This window comes from Haemorhous mexicanus, chromosome 3 (assembly GCF_027477595.1).
Source record: "Haemorhous mexicanus isolate bHaeMex1 chromosome 3, bHaeMex1.pri, whole genome shotgun sequence".
Classification (NCBI taxonomy): Eukaryota; Metazoa; Chordata; class Aves; order Passeriformes; family Fringillidae; genus Haemorhous; species Haemorhous mexicanus.
The window spans coordinates 12249410-12269988 of record NC_082343.1 but is presented as its reverse complement, the minus strand read 5'-3'; the positions used below and the strand labels follow the sequence as shown (position 1 = coordinate 12269988).

General features: G+C 43.7%; 1 protein-coding gene across 1 annotated transcript; it reads right to left on the bottom strand.

The window, feature by feature from the left end:
* Nucleotides 1-1313: 1313 nt before the first annotated feature.
* On the bottom strand, nt 1314-19456 carry LHCGR (luteinizing hormone/choriogonadotropin receptor). The gene is made up of 10 exons (XM_059843449.1): nt 19359-19456; nt 14685-14759; nt 12971-13045; nt 12360-12434; nt 12196-12273; nt 9540-9608; nt 8835-8909; nt 7504-7689; nt 4939-5019; nt 1314-2672 (listed from the first exon to the last, which is right to left on the bottom strand). Exons 1-10 carry the CDS (start codon nt 19454-19456, stop codon nt 1391-1393), a joined length of 2094 nt encoding a protein of 697 aa, XP_059699432.1. The 3' UTR covers nt 1314-1390.
* Nucleotides 19457-20579: the final 1123 nt, after the last annotated feature.

Below are 20579 nucleotides of genomic sequence, written 5' to 3'. Positions count from 1 at the left end.
AGTTTTAAGAGTCTCCTCTCTTCTCAATCCTGCTTCATTCCCCACCTGTGGAACTGCTCATGAGCACAGCTGTGCTTACATCAAGAGCTTTTGCACTGATGGAAACCATGGCATTATGCTGAAGGTAAGAGTGGGTCAGAGATGTTATCTCTAATTATCACAATTATGAACTAATGATAGACCAGTCACTAGAACAAAGAATTGCTTTCATTAATGTGAAGCAAATTTAGCTGGTGGTGCAGTGTTTTGGCAACAAGAGGAGTGCTTTGGAACTCAGTTGCTGTCACAGACTTGAAAGCAAAGGACTTAGCTGAAAAGGAGAATGTAAAAGGTTTAAAGTGATTGCAATAGTACTGTTCTCTTATGTGTCAGACTCTGCACTTAAATTAGCAGTGCAGTCACAAATCTGGACCAAGCATTTAGCATGATCACTTAGCATCAGGCAACGCATAGTGAAAGAAAAGAGAGTATTTAATGGGAAAACAGTGTCACAAAAAGGTAATTATTTTGCTACTCTGCTTCAGCACCTGGGAATAGAGTTGGATTGTGTGTGCTGAAGAGGATATGATGCATTCCTGAATGCCACTGGCAATGTCAGAGAGTGGACAGGTGGAAATCATTCCAGAGACTGTCTCAGGAGGGAAAAGAAGGCAGCGCTTCTTTGCCTGTGCAGGAAGCAGCTCTCCTGCTGCTGAGAGGGAGCCTTTACAGTTTACCTGATTTGTGTGTGTGCACATGTGATAGCCTAAATTGAGTCAGGTGTGCAGCAGAGGGGGTTTTGCATCTCTTGTGATTTCCAGATCACACATGGCTGTGCATGGGTTAATAATTTAAGTAAACTACCCACCAGGTCAGACTGAGATTGAATGTAAACTGCAAAATTGCCCGTGACAAAGGTTCAGTAGATAAACTTTCCTTCTTGGTGACATCTTTACAGCCTATTGCTTGAATGCTCTTTAATTGTATGTAGGTGGCTGTGTAATTGGAAGTTTCTGTTGATGAAATGGAGGCATCTAGTTTAGTGCCTCTCTCTTTAAACCAACTATGCCAGCACAGCTGATAGGAATGAAAAAAAAAAGCCATGAAAGGTAGCAAACAGGCTTTAAATACTCCAGGGAAGCAGATCTGGAGAAAAAGAAGCCAGGCTGCAGTCACTGCAGTAACTGTTAGCTTCAAGAGCAACTTGACTACTCCTGGACTCTTCTGGTTCCCCACACAGAAAAGTTCTGCCTAATAGCCACCTTCCACACCTATCATCACAAAGGAAGAGAAGGGAAAACACCACTTTGAATGTCAGAACAGTTATGTTGCATAAGAATTACTGACTGGCATTTTTATTTATTATGAAATGTTCAAGACACTGTAAAACAATCCCTAGTCACTAAGATAATCACAACTGGCCTTGCAAAGGGTAACTTGGCACTCTGGGTAAATTTTCCTTGTGAGATGTCTTGTCCCGTGGTGCAGGATAAGGCTTCTCTAAGGCTGACAAGAGCAGGAATGTTTGGGAGGCTTTGGTGGGGGCTGTGGCTGCACCACCATTCTTGCAGTTGGAGTTATAGGCAGAGAAATAGTTCATCCTGTAGAGCTCTGCTCTGCTTTTGCAGCAACCAAGCTTGCTCATCAGCAGGAAGAAATCCCTCCGAAACGCTTTGGTGAAAATGGCGTAGAGGAAGGGGTTTGCGCAGGAGTTGACGGGGTAAAATAAAACCAGCAGGATCTTGGAGTTGGTCACTGTGATGAGAGGAACTTTGAAGGCAGCGGATATGGCAAAAAAGGAGATGGGGGCCATGCAGGTGAAATCCGTGAAGATCAGTATTGCCATTCTCTTGGCGACCTTGGTGTCTTTATTGGCGGCTACCAGCTCTGGGTTCTGCACAGCGATGTAAATCTTGATGTAGCAAGCACAAATGACAATGAAGGCGACAACATTGAGCACCAAGATCAGCAGGATGTAGGCTTGCGACAGGCCCGTTTCGATATCCATGGGCAAACAGATGCTGACCTTCATGTAGCTGCTGACCCCGAAGAGAGGCAGCAGGGCTATCCCGAGGGAGAAGAGCCAGCCCCCGAGCATGATGGGCACGGCGTGGCGCAGCCGCAGCTTGCGGTCCAGCTGCATGGCGTAGGTGATGGTGTGCCAGCGCTCCAGGGTGATCACCGTCAGCGTGTACACCGACAGCTCGCTGGCAAACACCGTGAAGAAGCCGGCCGTGCTGCAGCCGCCGCCCGTCTGCCAGTCGATGGCGTGGTTGTAGTACTGCCCGCTGGTCTGGGCATCCACGGAGGCGATGAGCAGCAGGTACAGCCCCATGCAGAAGTCGGCGAAGGAGAGGTTGCACATGAGGAAGCGAGGGACGGTGAGCTTGTAGTGGCTGGTCAGGAGAACGAGGAGCACGGTGAAATTGCCGACGATGGCAAGGATGTTTATGAACCAGATCAGCACCCTGAGGAAGCTGTAGCCCAAGATGTCTTCGCAGGGATTGAAGGCATCTGGTTCCGGAGTGCACCTGAGGACTTTAGGCTGACAGAAGTCATACTCAAAGTCAAAGCCGACCATTTCGCTGTCGTCGAAAATGGTTGAGTAGCTGTAGGGAGAACTCTCATAGTCTGTTGCAAAGGGGTGCGTATTCCTCTCCCCTGACCACAGCAGTGTGTTGTTGGAGTCATCGCTGTAACCATGAAAAAACCACCCCCCAAACAGAAGTGAGTTATTTGTTACATGCCACTCGCATTCTTTTGCAAAAGACAACAGATAACAGTTGTTCTAAAACAGTGACTTCCTCCATGTGTTTCTACAGGGTGTTTACAAATAATGAAGCCTTGTAAGGATGCTTTGTGTTTGGGAAGCAGCCTTGGAGAGCAGCGGGGGTCACAGTCCCATCCACAGAAATGCTCTCTTATTCAACTTGCTTTTTTGTAAGTACTTCACTTTTACTGCTCTGTGGAGGTGCCGTGGTTCTCATGCTGCTGGTTGGCTGCAGTCCATGCTACAGCAACACCTGGGCTGATGGATTACAGGTTTGATGCACAGAGGTTTCACAGGCAGTTGTTAGAAGCCATACTAAAATAACCTATGGATTTTAACTGGGCATATTTGCTCCCCTTAGGAAAGGTACTTAGCAAACAAATTCCTGAGACTACGTATGGCTTGGGAGGTGCTGAGGAATTTGCTGTTCGCAGTATTATAGGGCAAGGAGTAGAAGTGCTTGGTTAACTAAATCACACTGATAGCTAGGAATTTATTAAATTTAGGCTGAACCCAATGCCTGATAAAAAATGAAGGCTTTTAAGATAGACTTCTAAAATTTTTAGGTCATCAAGAGTGTGGTGATAAGCCTGCCAAAGAAGAAATGTGTTAAAAGCAAACCGTCTTTCTGGCACTTTCCTGCCTTAACAGGTGCCCATTTCCCAACTTCCCAATCATCATGACTGTGAGTGTTTGGTGGGTAAACACTCAGTCTGCAGTGTGAGACCTGGAAAATATCTCTATTGAGGACAACTCCTGAGAAAACTGGTAGCTTTAGGGTAATTTAAATACATGCTTAAGCTTCCACATCTACTGAAGCATGTCCATTAAATGATATTTCTGGAGCAGGGTCTTAACTGGCAGATGAAACTGAGCTGCTTTTCAGCTATTCCTGTGGGGCAAATAATGTCCCAAACTCATTATCCTTACTTCTCTGTGTATATGGAAAACTGCCCAATGTCTTGCATTTACTTGCCTGGCTCAAACTGGAAGAGCAGGGAACCCATTTGACTCTATTTACTTATAAAAATGATTGTGATTTTCTGAGAAGCTGTGTGAATGTGCTGCTATGTGGAAGCTGGATTTTTATGGGTTTATTTTTTTTTTTTTAACTATTAAGAATTCAGAACTTTCAGATGATTTCTGCTGTGGTTCTGCAGGCATTAAGCCTGTGAACCATAACCTAATTTTCACTTGCTTATTATAATTCCTGCTCATTGCTGGGAGAATTGCTGGGATTGGGATTTGCCAAAGCAAAAAGCTTCAGGAGCCAATAGGCTGGGCAGACTATTTAATGCACAGCAGGAGTGCAACAGATGCTAATCCAAAACAAGCAGACAGATAAAACCAAATGGCAAGTGTAGGAGGCCTCACCAACCAGCAAACAAGATAATGTCCAAGGAAGTAATTATCCCAATGAATCAATCACATTTCATCTGTATTTAGCCATTGGGATTTTGTGACCATAACCTTGTTTCTTCTAGACTTTAGAATGCTTTGACGCCACCTCAGGGCTGCTAAGAAGTCCCAAGGTCTCCCATGTAGCTGCAGAGGGATGAAGAATAGCAAATCTTTAAACTTCTCCCTTAAAAGCTGGGTTAGAGCCTGTGCCATCCAGCACAGCCAACACAACAGTTTTGGTATTAGCCTTTCTCCTTGTCACACTGAACACTGTCAAGAAAAACTGTGGTGATCTAAAAAGACATGTTTAGATGGAGTAAACCACTGGCATGGGGTCATCACACTTCTAGCTCAGGGACTCCATTCTACCATGGAAAGCTATTGATATGCAGAGTTTGAATTATTCTTCCTATAGGCAAAAAAGGAAAAAGTTAACAATAATAGCTCTTCTTTGAATCACACCAATAACAGCATTTATTTCAGGGAATGGAAAGTCTCCATGTAGGCTACTAACTTCTGTAAATATTAATCATAATTTTGAAATCCTTTCAGAATTCAGAAGACAAACTGGAATGAGAAAACTTGTGAAATCATGAGGGGTTTTTATTCCCCTTTCCTTTTGTAAATCCAAATCTTGGTTTAATGATAGTAAAATTACCGCTGTGCAACTTGTAGGGATGACTGAATTGGCAGGCAAAGACCTGCTTAGTAAAAAACATGTGAACAGCAGAAAGGGGAGGAGGCCTGTATTTGCTGCTTCCATCATCTCTATGCAGAGAGGTACTTACAGCAGTTCGCTAGTCGGTTTCCTCATGGTGCTTTCACACTCCTTGGAGAAGTTGTCAAAAATGGAAAACAACAAATTCTGTCTGCAAGAAGGATGAGAAGAAAGTTAAGTTTCAGGCTGGATTTTGGCCAAAGCCTTGTCTTCTCTGCGAGTGATCTTCAGAGACATGTAGGGTAAGCCAGCGCTGGCCTGAAGGCAGCACAAATGTTCCTGCAGACATCTGGAAGTGGGAAGGAGAAGACTTCAAATGCTGTGAAAATAGGCAGTGTCAGGATGTGTAAGGTGTGTAAGGATGGTCTTTCAGCTTGGTTATTGTATAAGATGTATTTTTTTTAATAGTAAAATAACTTGAATTAAATGGTGTGTTTTGAAATATTGTATTGAAGTGGGCCAGATTCTCCACCAGGATGAATGGAAGCAGTTAGGCTGGCTTTTGGAGAAGTGCCTGTTAACAGCTGCTGGGAAACTGGCCTGATACAGAACTCCAGAATGGGTCAGGTTGGAAGGGACCATGGTGGGCCATCTGGTCCAACCTCCCTGTGTCATCCTAGAGCACATTCCAGACAGTTCTGGAATATCCCCAGTGAGGGAGACTCCACACCCTCTCCATGCAACCTGTTCCAGTGCTTGGCTACCTGCACAGAAGGAAGTTCTTCCTCATATTCAGATGGAGCTTCCTGTGCATCAGTTCCTGCCCGTTGTCTCTTGTCCCATTGCCCAGCACCACTGAGCAGAACCTGGTCCATCCCCTTGACACCCTCCCTTCAGATACTGACAGACCTTGGTGAGGTTTCCTCAGTCCTCTCTCTTCTCAGGGCTGAACAGCCCCAGCTCCCTCAGCCTTTCCTCATAAGGGAGGTTCTCCAGACCCTTCACCACCTTAGTAGCCCTCCACTGGACCTGCTCCAGGAGCTCCAGGTCTCTCTCATCCTGAGGATCCCAGAACTGGACACAGCACTGCAGATGTGCCTCAGCAGGGCTGAGCTGAGGGGCAGGATCACCTCCCTGCCCTGCTGGCAGGGCAGTTCCTAATGCACCATTGGCCTTCTTGGACACAAGGACACACTGCTGGCTCAGGGACAGGTCCCTTGGTCCTCTGCAGAGCTGTTTTCCAGCAGCTCAGCCCCAAGCCCATGTTGGTGCTTGTGGTGAACCTTCCCCAGGTGACCATGTTTTAAAAGCTGTCTGGGATCCAGAGGGAGACTTTGCATGCTTAAGTAAAGCAGTTTGAGGAGTACAAGGTGAAAGCTGATATATTTGGCAAAAATCTCTGGGTTTGAGACTTTGAAAGTAGCAACCAGGTACTCAACCAGTGTGAATGGAAATGTCTTTGTCTCACCTCATTGCTGATGCCCGTGGTAGGGGAGCAGTAATTCCCTGACTTGCATGGGATTTCCTCCCCAGCAATTTACTAAGAAAACAGTCACTTAATATAAATATAAGAAAATGACTTACTAAGGCACGTCTGTTTTTATAGACCATGCCCATGCTTCAAATTCAAGAACCCCAAAAATAATAGAGCATCAGAAATGTAGTTATCTTTATCAGAATAAATACCTCTTTTTCTCTGCCAGAGTTGCTCCTGCATTTAATACACTCAAGAGATGTGATCTGTGACAGAATCAGTTCATTAGCAATGGAAATGCTTAACAGTAGAATCTTTGTTCTGCTCATGCAGAATCAAGAACTCCTTAGTAAAATGGGGTAGGCAGAGAAAGAACAGATTAACCCCCAATTTTACTCTAAAGAATTGGAAAGTACTCCTGCCTTTCCAAGACATCCCTGAAGTGAAGGCAGGGGGGTGACACTGATCAGGCCTCCCACAACTGCTTGCTCAGTCATTGCTGTGGCCTTCATTTGAGATGTATGAGAAACAAGGCACCTCCATGGCTCAAACTAAACCCATCTGGGGTGGCTTTGGCTGCCTGAAGCCAACTGGGGCTTGGTTTCTTTGAAACCTAAATGGTGAAGAATAAGCTTCAGTTGACTTGGGTTAACTGCCCCAGTTCTGTGTATGCAAAGCTCTCCCTGTGCCACGGTTTCCAGTTGTGGGGAGAACAATACTGTCTATTACTTGAAATGGTTGGAACTAAACCATGTAACCTCTCTGTAGGCTTGTGGCAGGCATGAAGTTTTGGTGGGTAATTGAAAGCTTGCCCTTTCTACTATGTCATCATATCACCTGTGTTAATTAAGCTAAAGGCTACAGGGGTTTCATTTTATTTTTAATTAGGGCAATGTGCTATTGATAAAAGTTTGTTTTCTGTATGCCAGTAGGCTTTTAATTGAGATACCAAGAAAAATGTAAGCTTTAAAGAAACTTAGAATAATGTTTCTGCTGGCAGATCCGGGGCACAGGATGGGATCCATTTCTGCTCTAAAATAAATGGACATAATTTTCCTGGCCTTAGCAGAGATTTGCTGTTTCCTGCAAGGCCTTGTGATGCACCACAGCTTCCCTGTAACTGTAATACAGATAATCAAACCATGTGAGCTGGATAAAGCAGAATTGGCATTTTGGAACTTCTGAAGCACTGCAGTACCATAATGTGCTATTTGGACTTACCTTTCTGTCCTTAGATTTCGAAAAGCACAGCAGTGGCTGGGATATGTTAGGACAGCTTCCAGAAGACTGCTGAATTTATCCAGTGGTGGCAGCCTCTTTAAGGAGTAAGATGAGGTTGCATTTAAGACCTGAATGGCCTCAAGCCCATAAGTAGGCAGAGACTCCAGCGCTGTTGAAGAAATATCCCTGCGAAACAAAGAGAGCATTCACTTTTCATCCCTACAAAAACACCACCAAAACATGACAGTAGGTAACAGCAACAGTTTTTTTCACAGAGGTTCAGATCTACAAAGCTGCTTCAGCACCTGATGCCCAGCTCAGAGACATGGTCTGTGAAACCACAGAGCAGAGGAGTAAGAGTCTCCCTGTGGCTCAGCAGCTCCAGCCAGGCAAGGAGCTCCCTTGGTCCTGGGGAAACTGAAACTCACCACTTCAGGAGCTGTGTCCTGACCTTTCCACTTGAAATTCATGTATGGAATGAGGGATGCCTCTTTAAGCCAGAGACATGGAGAGAAGAAGGTGGGCAATAGTGACTCTCCAGCCAGCTGACAGGTAGGACACCCTTCTCGCTCTCTGCTTGGTTCTGAAGGGCTGTTCTAGGTGCTTTAATTAAATCCTCAAAAGAATCTGTCATTCTTGCCAACACAAATGTAAGCAGTTTGGCTTACAGTAGCTTCAGAGGGGCTGTTTGTGTGAGGAAAGTCCATCAGTGACTAAGGATTTTCAGTCAGGACATTAAACAAAGGAAAAAAAGGCCCACAATTCTGAAAGTGATATCAGTAATGCCATGTTCCATAAAGCACTAATAAAGGCACAAAAAAGGCACGTGCAGCACAAAGTGCTATTTACAGAAGCACACTATGTTTTATTGCCAGGGCAGCCCTCCAGTAAGTCCTTGATTAATAAATCATGAGCATGATAATAACAAGCTTTATTCAGCACTTGCTTACAGCATGCAATCAACTGGTTCACTGTTATAAACAAGTTCTAAACCTACATATTGCCCAAACATGTCCATCCTACCAAAGGACAAGTTTACAATGTCAGAATATAAGATACAGGATCTGGAGGATCTGACACAAATAGAGCAAAACCCAAAATGTCTAAGAGGTGGAAATCAATGCCAACACTAGAACTGATATGTGTTGTGCAAACTCCTTTCACTCTCTGATTTCATGACATCTCCTTGCCATGTTTCCACTTTGTACACAGAGGGTAAGAGATCAAATCTCCTTCCAGACTGGAAGCCTGTGTTTGCTGTGGTGACACAGCCCTGGTGGTGCAGTGCAGATCCCATAGGACACTCAGGCCATGGAGCTGTGGATACTTACAGGACATCTGGCCCTGTGGCCCCTCTCAGGGCATCGTTGTGTATCCGCCTGAGGTTCTTGTTGTCCTTCAGGATTCTAGGGAACCAAAAGCGAAATCTCTTTATATCTGTGTTTTAAAAATCTCTTTTTTTGTTTCTTCACACTTGTTTCAATTCTTTCTCCCACCACAGCAGTGGTTGTTGCACTGCCTGGCTGGGGAGTGCTTGTATTTCCCATGTTACCTTTACTTCCTCTAATGCCATCAGATCATTATCATCTACACTTAAATGTGATAAATTCCAAATTATTCTGACTTGAACCAGGACAACCAGGCTGACTCTTTCACTACAGTAGCAAATATACATTTTGCCCAAACCAACACACTAGTCCCCCAGTGTGTGAGAGGGATTAAAAACTATTGATGTTTCCAGACATAAACTGTAGATTAGTCTGGGCTACTGTTTCAAGTTCTACACTAATTTATGAAATTTTCCTAAGAATTGTTAGTTTTTCTCACAAAAGCTGTACTGTTTCAAGGGATGTTGTTTCAGGAATAGCAGTGAGAGCTGCAGGATTAATGGCTGAGTCACAATGACACTGCAAGATGCAGTTTTCTCACGGGTATTGGAAAACAGAAGACACAGCCAGTTAAACTGAAGGAAGAGCCTCTGACTATTTAAATTCTTATTTACTGTGTAAATTACAGAGGAGGGATAGCATACTCACAATTGATTCAGCTTTGTCCCGTTGAAGGCATGGCTGTGGATATCTTCAAATCCATTTTTATACAACTTGCTGGAGATTGAATAAACATAAGGGAGAAATTTGGAAAAGGTGAGGTTAAGTTTTTTACTACAAGTTTCAAACCTCGCTGCTGCATTCATTTTAATGATCAGAGGCTCTGCTTATAGAAAGAATGAAGGTAACTATAGCTCTTAATTTAAGAAAGGTGCGGTTTAAATTCTCTAAGCTCCTTCCTGTTTAGCTGCTGAAGAGAACTTCTGCTGAGGTACAGATCCTCCCCCTGCTGAGGGGCTTGCCTGTGCCTACCTGGGGCTGAGATCCAGAAACAAGACATTAGTCCAGGTGAGCTCCTGGCACACAGACAACAACCTGGAGGCAGGAGACCTGGATTTGGTGGTGTCAGCAGGTGCAGATGGAAGGCTGCAAGGCTTAGAGAGGTGTCAGGTGGAAAGCAACTGTAAAGCCTGGAGGGAGCTCCTGGGTTGCAGATCCTCTGTGGATGGACAAATCTGCCAAGGGACAGATTTGCAGAGAGGCAGGGGTGAGCTGTGCATCATCCAGCAGGCAGTGAGTTATCAGCTTCTCCAAGGTGCTGCTGCCAGGCTTGATTGGTTCTGTGGGAGCCTTGCTGTCCCCTGCACTGCACAGGGACACTGGATGCCACCCTGCTTCCTGACCCCCCACTCTGGGGCCAGACACCTAAAGCCTGAGCTCTGCTACACCTGAGGTCCACCTCTTTTCCTTCAGTAGGAGATGTAACCTATGGGTCTATTAATGTCCATTTGTGATACTAAGTTAATGTATCCAATAGAAATTCAATACAGTCACTTGTATTTATTACTTTTCTTTAATATTAAGCCCTATTAGAAAAATTGAAACTGTTTATGAATTAAACAACATTTTTGTTGCTTTTCCACTTGCTTTTGGGATAGCACAAACTGGCCCTATGAAACCTGCTCCCAAGTGCTCAAGTGTGGGGAGCACCTGGCTCCACTTGATAGATGGTATCTACTTCAGCACAATGCTGAATTAGTGATAGCTTTAAAGACCATGACAATATGTAGGATCAATTTCCCAATCCACAAGAAACATTAACAGCTGGAAAGGCTAAATTAGCTATTTGCAGTGCAAAGTGTGACTGCAGGGTGACTTTACACCTCCATGGATTACTTGTATTTCACCAGACCATTCTGCAGCAGGAGGAATTACTCCACCTAATTACAGCTAACAACATGGGGTGGAGTTAACACGTATCTCTGCAATTAGGAAGCTGCTGATAAGATAATTCTTTTCTTCTTGTGGTGAGCTCCCAATCACAAAAGGATGGGAGAAAAATGACTGTTGGCTGTTTCCTGACTTAGACTCCCTCCCATTTAATACACTTTAGGGTTACAGTAAAGACTTTAAGCACCTTTCTCCATCTCTTTTATGTTCATTTTCTTGCACCATTAGCAGAATAATAATTTTTCTGGAGTTATTTTGAGAACTTGCTGGGAGGAAAGAGGCTCATAAGATGAAATGATGCACTAATCCAAGCAATTGCTCCTCTTTAGCATCGTGTAGGAGTAGCATTCAGTCACATTTATGCCCAGTTCCTTTCTCATTTCCAGAAGGTATTGGTCAATATATAAAATCTGGGTCAAAATTACTGTCATGCTGGCACTTCAGCCTGATGAAGAGCCCATCAGCTGCAGTTCTTGCTCATGTGCACAGCTCCTTTGCAGGTGCAAATACCTGAGGAGTTTTGGGCAGGGCTCCAGCTGGATGTGACCTGGAGCCCGGCCCCCAAGGGCTGGGCTTGTGGTTACCACACCAAGTGGGTGCCTGCTGCTGCTTCCTGTGGCTCAGAGGGTCCTTCTTTGGGAAACCCAAATTTTGGCCACATCCTGCCAAGAAGTTCAGCTTTGTGATTTCTCCTCTTCCAGCACTACTTTGTGGAAGTTTTCCTGAAGCCAAGTGAGCTGTGAAATTCACACAGAGTTCTTGCTGTTCTAGCAGAGGACATTACACCTCGGCTTTCTGCCTTCCTCAGGTGGGGCTTCTCATAGCATCAAACCCACCCACCTCGAAGGGGGCTGAAACAATGAACCCACTGCTGGCTAAAAGGAAAGTCTTGGGTGTGGAGACTTACAGGGATCTTATAGGAAAGTAAGCTGAGGCAAAAGAAATCAGGGTAAGAAGCAGCATCCGTAGTTTGTACCAATTTCTTCTCTGTCTTTATCCACCCTTTTCGGAGAAGCCCTGTGCAGCTGAAGCTCAGCTCCCTCAGACTGCTTGGTCCTGAAAGCACTGTTTAAGAAACCACATCCCTGAACTAAGAACAGAGACTTTGGCCTCCAGTGCAGTTTTTGTAGTTTATGTCCTGGTGATGGTATTTTTAAAAACAACATTACATGGAAGATGAAGATTTAGATCCCTGGTCCTATTTTCTTTCCTAAATGAAGTTATTTTTTGGATGAAACTCTGGTCTTCATCTTGAAGAACATCCCTATGTTTCTTAGGCATTTAAAATTCAACACACAATACATATTTTTTTTTATGGGGCTTAATGTCAAGATTTTCATGAAGTCAACCCACTTTCCTCAAGCAGAAGTGTTATGCTCACAGAAGGAGCTGGAGCTAGGACTATTTTACTCACAGTGTCAGTGATTCATTGTTCATCCCTTGGAAAGCATTTTGTGGTATAATTGTCATACGCAAGTTATCACAGAGCTCCCTTTGGAAGGAAAGAAAAAAGGAGATTTTGTCAGTCTCAGGAACAAGATGGAAAACACAGCTGGGTTAGCATGGGTCTCTACTTACAAGATAAAATGAGCTTCCATTGAGAAGATCTGTGTCAGGTCTGGAAATTGTCTTATTCCAGTGTTACAAATGCTCCTAGAGAAAGGCATAATTCCTATTTATAGAAGAAAATATTACCAGAGTGGATGCAACAAGAAGCTGACCTGGTAGGTGTAAGTTTAACAGTGCTTTAAAAAGTGACTGACAAATCTAATTTTTTAAGTAGGCTCCAAAGGTATTTGTAAGGTCTGTAAAAATCAAGTTTTCAGAATTCTCAAGCAGTGTCCTAGAGGAGCAGCATATGTTCTCACTACATTAAGCATGAGGAAGAGATTTTAGTTACATCTTTTGTTTTGTACTCTGTTAGTCTGCAAGCTTTATTCTAGAAATGAGCACTTATAAGAACTACTTTGCAGACTTCTGTTTTGTCCATCACTGCCCTGCCCTTGTACACTGAAAGGCCTCACTATTGGCTAACTCCAGGTTAAAGCTGTTATAAACAATATACAAACCTCTAGGATACTGTAATGCATGAAAAACCTTTTTCCTTACGCTCCTTAATTTGATTTGTCTACTCCTTTGGAGAAAAGAATAAATAGAGCAAAGAGAAAAGGAATAGAGCTCTTTCTTACAAGTATTTTAGCCTTGGAAGATTTCTGAATGCTCCGTCCTCAATGTGCAACAGATTTTTTGTGTTCAGGATTAATCTGCAGTGAGGGGAAAAATATTTCAGTATTACAATCAGTATAGATTTGGGAGGACCCTGAGTTTTGCTTGCAATTTACTTTCTCAGAAAAAAGCCTGCAAATGTGCTACTGGGTGCATTTTGAGGCACTGCTGGTAATAAAAACAGCCTGCAATTTTTAGGCAGCCAACAAAAGATATCACTGCCTGAATTCTCATGGTTCTCTGAGCTGGTCTGGCTTGGATATCCTGGTCACTGGTGGAGTTAGCATTTTGGGCTTAGATGTGGGGCCAAGCCTGGACCTGAGGGTGTGAGTGTGCCTGGTCCTTGCTCCACAATCAGATCCCTTCAAATCATCCCTCGTTTCCATTACATTACTGGTGCTCTTCCTAGCCAGGAAAGGCAGTTCTTCAGAGTTTAACTTCTTAGGAGCTCCATGGACTTCCTTAGAGCAGTGGTTGGTAGAAGTGGATCAGCAGAAACCGGGATAGAAATATGTAAGAAGTCCTGTTTGCTAGTGGTTCTCCAAAAATCGGACAGATCCCTTAATCAAGGAGCACTTCCAGCAGCTGAACTCTCTCTGCCCTAAAGGCCAATAACTGAAGCCCAGCTCCCTCCCAGCCCATGACTTTCCAAATACAAAGGCTTTAGCAAATGAAATGGTAGGAAAAGTTGAAATTCAAGGATGCCATTGAACTCATTACCTTGATCATCCATTGAATATGGACTTGAGTGCAGCTTGGGACTTCAAGCCCTTGCAATGTGAGCCCTGCACAGCTCTCAAGATTCAAGGAGGTTTTTTGCCAGCTTCCTATAGCTCTTCAATGGCCTTGCTTAGCTTTTGGGTTTTGGAAGACAGGCATAAGACAAGCTATCCATAAACTGTGGGTGAATGCATGGGGTCAAATCCTTTTCATTCCTTCCCTGAACACACCACTGATTCTAGAGGAAGTTGGACTCAGTCAGAGGTTGACTAATCTGTATCCCTTGCTTATGTGAGTGACTGGCTTCAGTGATGTTCACATATGAAAGAAAAAAGAGATGAATTTGTCCTCAGTTGCCCAATTTTCAGCCACTCACTGGTCATGCTGTGCGAAAAAGGCAGTAATGAGATATTGAATCAGATTTAGAGTTTCCAATTTCACTAAATATTTCAGAGCACTCGTTGCTTTTAACTCTCTCTCTCAGATGCCTGTGCTATGGAGGTCAAGTTTAAAATCAGTGCGTGTTCTGTTTGAGTAATATTTTAGTGCTCCACAGAAGAGCTCTGCATACTAAGCAGCTGCATTTAAATAATGTAGGGCTTTGAAAACGGCATCTTCAAAAAGAAAGATTTTTCTCATCTGTTGTCATCTCAAATTATTTCCCCACTTGGAAAACCTGACAGTGCCAGAGCTCCCCTCCTGCCACTGAGCTCACTGAAAGCAGTGGGACTCTGTGCAGGGATGTCTCTGCATGAGCTAGATCTCCTGGCCAGGCCTTACAGGGTGCTCACTGCTTTATACAGGACTTTGGAGAGAAATGGTTCTCAGCACAGGTCTCAATCTAAGCCAATCAAAGAAACAGAGACAGATTTAGTCCAGGAATACTTCTCTGCAGCCTGTTTACTTCTCAGTGATCCAAAACCACAACGTGGGTGCCTTTTTTGAACTGGTGCTCACATTTCAGACAAGGAGGGAAGGCTGTCAAAGGCACTCGCTTCTATTCTCTCCAGGGAGTCGCTCTGAGAGATTTCACTACAATGAAAGCAGCAGACACAAAGCAACACATTACCAGAAAAGACCCCCAGAAATTGGCTTTCCACTTTGTGTTTCCTTCTTTTGTGCACCCTTGTTCAACCCCTCCTGTCAGTACTGTCCGTGCCTCACCTCAGACCTCCTGGCAGGCCGTGCCCGTGGGGTTTGAGAGAGGACCAGCCTTTTTCTGTCTTGGCAAAAGGGAAAGCCAACCCTTAGGAGTAAGTGCCACTGTAAGAGCCAATTTCCATTTCCTCAGTAAATTGCAGGGCCAGAACTAATGTAAGCAGAGTGAGCCCAAGCCTCATGAGCCTTTTCCTCCCTCCCATCGTTGGTTCTGCTTAGTGAATTTATTTGTGGGGTGAGGACATGGATAACGCCCATGGTGCTTCCAATGTTATCATCAAGTCAGAACTATGTAGGGACACACAGATATGGACTCAGCACACTTCATGAGCAATGTTTGGATTTAAATGCCATTTTCATTACATGTATGCAGACTGAAAGGAAGTGGCTCTTTTCATCCTGACACAGACAAACGTGGCTGTATTTGGTGGCACTCTGGGATTGTGATGTACAGATGCTCCTGTTCCACATGGGTACTCAAGATTAATCAATATTGACACAGAAAAACAAAACCAATTTATTAGATGCTTGTTAAATGCTTGTTAGGTTAAGATCTAAGTGGCTATGCAAAACTGAGTCCTGAAAGTAAATAGTATACATTGATGCATATATAAGGGAAAGATCTTAAAAATTTTTCAACAAAATTGGCTAGAAGGGCACACAAACCCAAGATAATACACTCTCAATAAAAAAACATTTTCCAAACAACTGGAATGTGTTTACACCATCAGAGTCAGTATTGTCACAGTCCTGAATGTTATCTTATTTCAATTGCAATTATGAGAAGACAACTCTATAGGTGATACAAAATCCCTTAGACCAGAATAAATTCTGTATTTCATTTGTAGTGGCAAAGGGGGATGCACACTGGAAATCACACAGTTACTATGTGTGTCTTAAAGAATTATCAAAGATTTTTTCCATCATAATTCAGTGAGAATGTTATTTTTGGTATTGCATTGGTTACTTATAAATAAAAGATGAATGTAGAATAAATGGCTTGCTGGGCACCTAATCCTCAGAGATTCACAGGCTGGGAGGGATCAGTGCCTGCTCACAGAACTTTTTTGGGGTCTGAAACATGGTTCTTCCATGGGATCCTCCCTGTAAGCCACAGTTTTTCTATTTACATATGTTGCAATGACTTATGGCATGAGAATAACTTATCATCTTTCAGAGAGTGATGCATTGCCAAATAGCTTATTCAGAGATTTATAATTATAAAATATGCATTTTTCAAAGCAGCACTAAATATCAATAAAATGATGAAGTGCTCTACAAACTAACTTCAGAAAAAATACATTGATTCCCACACAGTAAATTTGGAGAGATTCATTAAAGGCACACAAAAAGATCAATTAAATTCCTGTTATGGAAGGGATGAAGTCCAAGAACAAAGCATTCTTTGTGGAGAATATGACATGTGTACAGTTTGAGAAAATGTAGTCTCTAGCATACAGGTAGGAGAAATTTTGTAGATTTAAGTTGGTCTCCAGTGTGAAAATGATTAAGCTCTCATTAAACATTCAGATGCAAGTGGATGCAAGAATACAGCACCACTGGATTCTGCTTTAATACTGTATTGCTGTTGGATATGTGCAGAAGAGAAGCACAAAAAGTGCACCTTGAAAAAGCAGCATCTTCTGTGCTGCTGCTTAAGTTCTGTGGGAGGTCATTCCCCTGCTCTTCACTGCACTGCTGGGTCTTCAACTTTGTCCTTTAGAGGCCACTCAATGCAGACAAAATAAAAAATAAAAAATAATGGAGACTCAAGCACTCCATTTCAGCTGGAATAACAGCAGAAATGAGGGCAGGAGGGGTGAGAAGAGCCTTGTGGTCTGAATCCTTGATGGAAAATGGGTACAATGCTGGGGGTCAAGAAGCAGCGCAGACCCTGTGAGCAGAATTACAGCACTTGCAAACTGACAGATCAAAGAAAGGGCTCAGTCCTACTGATGCCCTGCCAAGCTTATCTCTCACTGCAAAATGCTGAAGAAATGTCTTCCTTGGGTCTTCTTTAAATGCATAATGTGCCATGGCTGTCATTGCAGAGGTAATGTTTGATGATAGAAATCTATCTCCTCTGCTAATCAAACGCTCCTCTCATCAGTTACTAAGCTGTGTCCAGTTCTCTCTGACATGATTAATGTTTCATTGTTTGATCTCTAAACAGCTGTTAAAAATCACACATTTTCAAAGGATCTTTTGTGTACTGTTTACATGAAAAGGAATGCTATGTTTGTCCTTCCCCTGTGGTTTTATTTCATCAATAGAGTGCATTAGCATTTTTACATTATTATAAAAGGATGATTTTTGTAAGAAATTAAGGAAAAACCTATGGAAAATATTGACAACTTACATGATGAAGGCATCTTGAAGTCCTTCAAATGCATGTGATGGGATTACTTTTACAGGGAGATGAGTAAATGATCTGAAAAAAAAAAAAAAAGAAGAGAAGGAGGAAAGGGTTTTAAGGCATGGGGTTTCCTTATTTATAATTGTACCATTATGGTAGGGAGAAAACCAATAAAGCATAATACCACCTTATTTTTCCCACAGTTCTCTGTACCTCTGGGGCCTGATCCATTTGGCATTGATCTCAGTTAAATGGAATTCAAAAGATATTGGGTCAGTTCCTCAACAGCATAAATTTGAGAGTAATCACCACCAGATCAATAATAATCATAAACTATTAAGTAAATTTATAGCCTGATGAAAGTAGGCTGCTACATTCACTGTTAAAGGAAGCTACAGGCTATTTAAAGATAGATCCTCTGAAGAAGTGGCTTTCATATAAAGCTTTTTCTATTAAAACAGTGTCTTTGAGTTGGCTGCACCATGTTCTCCTCCCAGCAATATCCCTGTAATGCTGCAGTGTGGCATCATGAATGTGGCTGTGCACAAAGTGTAGAAGAACTTCAACCAGGCTGGTATAATGGAATTCTTTTTTAAAATAAATTGCATCAGGGTGGTTAGTTGATTCAAAGCAAGTGTGGATTTTAATTTTTAATTTTTCAGTTTCTCTGACTGAGAAATTAACAATGATGTGGGAGGCAGAGTCACATTTTACCATTCTGCACATCTGAACCACAGTACTTTTACCAGCCAATTTATCTATCCATGACCACACTCTCCCTGATAACAGCCATAGGAAAATATTTAACATATTTCAAAATGTTATCTCTGTGAAAACAGATAATTGCTCCATTTTGCTTTAGAATGACAAATATCAGAGACATTTGTTTCCCATCCCTAAACTCACCCCCTCAAGGCTTTTTGACTGAAATGTTTTTGTGCTATTCACATAAACCTGCTTTTTTTTTTCATTGTTATCATAATCCTTTATATGAAGAAATATGTTTATTATTGGCAATATTTATGTTAAATGTTCATAAAAGGCAGGCTGTCTTGCATACTGTGTCTAGGGGTTACAAATCTGGATGTACCAAGGAGCCTGCAAGTCACTTCCTAGCTATGTTCCAAAAAGTCTGTATGATTTGAGGCAAATAATTTAGTTCCCTTGGACCTTGTCTCCCTGTCAGTAAACTGGGAATAACAATGTTTCCCTACCTAACAAGGATATATGTGTTTGTCATTCCATTGTGATTGGGTCATACCTGTCTCCAGATTGATGCTGAAATGTTTTGCTCTGTGTGAAGTTTGGCTAAATCAGGAATGAAACTAAGTCATGCAGCTTGAAGCTTTTTTCCCTGAAGGGCAGAGACAGGTAGAAGTAATCTGCTGTAGGTTTTAACACTCTGAGCCAAAAAGATAAGAACTTCAGGAGGAAGCAAAAAGTAGAAGCTGAGAAATTCCTGCTCTATAACCCTATAACTGCACCATCAGCTCAAGAACAAAGGAAATGGAAATGTGACTGAAGGTGCAAAAAATAAAACCAAATCCTGACTTTCAAGTACATCAGGCCAGGAGCCTACTGCCTCCCTGTGACATGCTGGTTGTAATGGTGATGGCTTGGGGTGACAGGTGGTGATCTTCAAGGTTCTTTCCCACCCAAACCATTCTATGATTCTGTGAGTATTTATTGAACACCCCCACCTCTCTCAACCTGTCTCTTCAGGAGAGGTGATCCAGCCCACTGAGCATTTTTGTGGCCTCCTCTGGACTCGTTCCCGTGGGTCCACATCCTTCCTGTGCTGGAAGCCCTTGGGCTGGGTGCAGCTCTCCAGGTGGGTTCTCACAAGAGAGGAGTAAAGGGGAGAATCCCCTCCCCTGTCCATGCTGCCCATGCTGCTTTGGATGCAGCCCAAAATACCACTGGCTTTCTGGGCTGCCAGCACACATTGATGGCTCATGTCCAACCTCTCCTCCACCAGCAGCCCCAAATCCCTCCCAGGGCTGCTCTCAGCCTGTGTTTGCACTTGGGATTGCCCTGGCCCACAAGCAGGGCCTTGCACTTGGCCTTGCTGACCTCCATGAGGTTTGCAGTGCCTCAAGGTCTCCAGCCTCTCCCACCTCTCAAGGTCCCTCCTCCCCTCCAGCGTGCTGATCCCACCACACAGCTCAGGGCCATTCCCAAACCTGCTGACAATGAGTTCTGTCCCACCAACCATGCTGCCCACAAAGGTGTAAATCAGAGCTGGTCCCAGTATGACCCCTGAGAGTGTCACTTGTCACCTCTCCACTCAGCACTGAGCCATTGACCAGCTCTGAGTGCAACCACCCAGCCAACTCCTTAGCCACCAAGTGGCCCACCCATCAAACCCATCTCTCTCCAATTTTAACACAAGGATGCCATGCAGGCCAGTGTCAAATGCTTTGCACAAGTCCAGGTAGATGATGTCAGTAGTTTTTATCATCCACCACTGCAGTAACCCCATCCTAGAAGGCCACTCAATTTGCCAGGCATAAGACTTGCCCTTAATGAAGCCACATTGGCTGTCACCAATCACCTGCTAGCTTCCATGTGCCTTTGCATGACTTGCAGGAGGATCTGCTCCAGGATCTTGCCAGGCATGAAGGTGAGACTGAGTGGCATGTATTTCTTTGGGTATTCCTTATTTGCCTCTGTGAAAATGGGTGTTATGTTTCCTCTTTTCTTAATTCCATCAGGGTGTCAGCTTTCCTAACCTGATCCCATCTGCTTAATTTTTCTGTGCTCCTCCCAGGCTACCTGTACCTGCTTCCACCTTCTTCCCTCCTTTTTGTGTTTGAGTTTGTCCAGGAGTTCCTTGTTCATCCATGCAGGCCTCCTGGTGATTTGCCTGACTTCCTCTTTCTCGGGATGTATCACTCCTGAGCTTGGAGCTGATCTGGAGCTTTCTTGGGCCCCTTTTCCCTCCAGGGCTTTATCCCCTGGGGCTCTGCCAAGCAGGTGCCTGAAAAGACCAAAGGCTGCTGAAGTCAGGGGTGATGAGCTTGCTGTGTGCCCTCCTTGCTGTCCTGGGGTCCTCAAACTCATTTATGGTCCTGGCAGCCAAGGCTGCCCTTGGGCTGCACATTCCCCACCAGCCCCTCCTTGCTGGTGAGAGCAAGGCCCACACTGCACCTCTTCCCTTTGGCTCCTCTGTCACTTGGAGACAGAAGTTATCCTCAAAGGGTTCCAAGAACCTCTTGGATTGCTTATGTCCTGCTGTGGTTGAAGTCCCCCCTGAGGACCAGGAGTTGTGGATGTGAGGCTGTTGCTCTCTGTTTGTAGATGTCTCATCTGCTCTGTCTTTGGTGGGGTGGCCTGTT

Bases quoted from the DNA above. Each gene is read 5' to 3' on its own strand.
- LHCGR (XM_059843449.1), bottom strand. From the start codon at position 19,456: ATGGTTGGTGGGACAGAACTCATTGTCAGCAGGTTTGGGAATGGCCCT. The intron at 14,760-19,358 runs GTGGGAGAGGCT...CTTTCATTGTAG, and splicing joins GGGAGGAGGGACCTTGAGAG to TGAAATCTCTCAGAGCGACT. The intron at 12,274-12,359 runs GTAAGTAGAGAC...TTCCTTCCAAAG, and splicing joins ATGGAAGCTCATTTTATCTT to GGAGCTCTGTGATAACTTGC.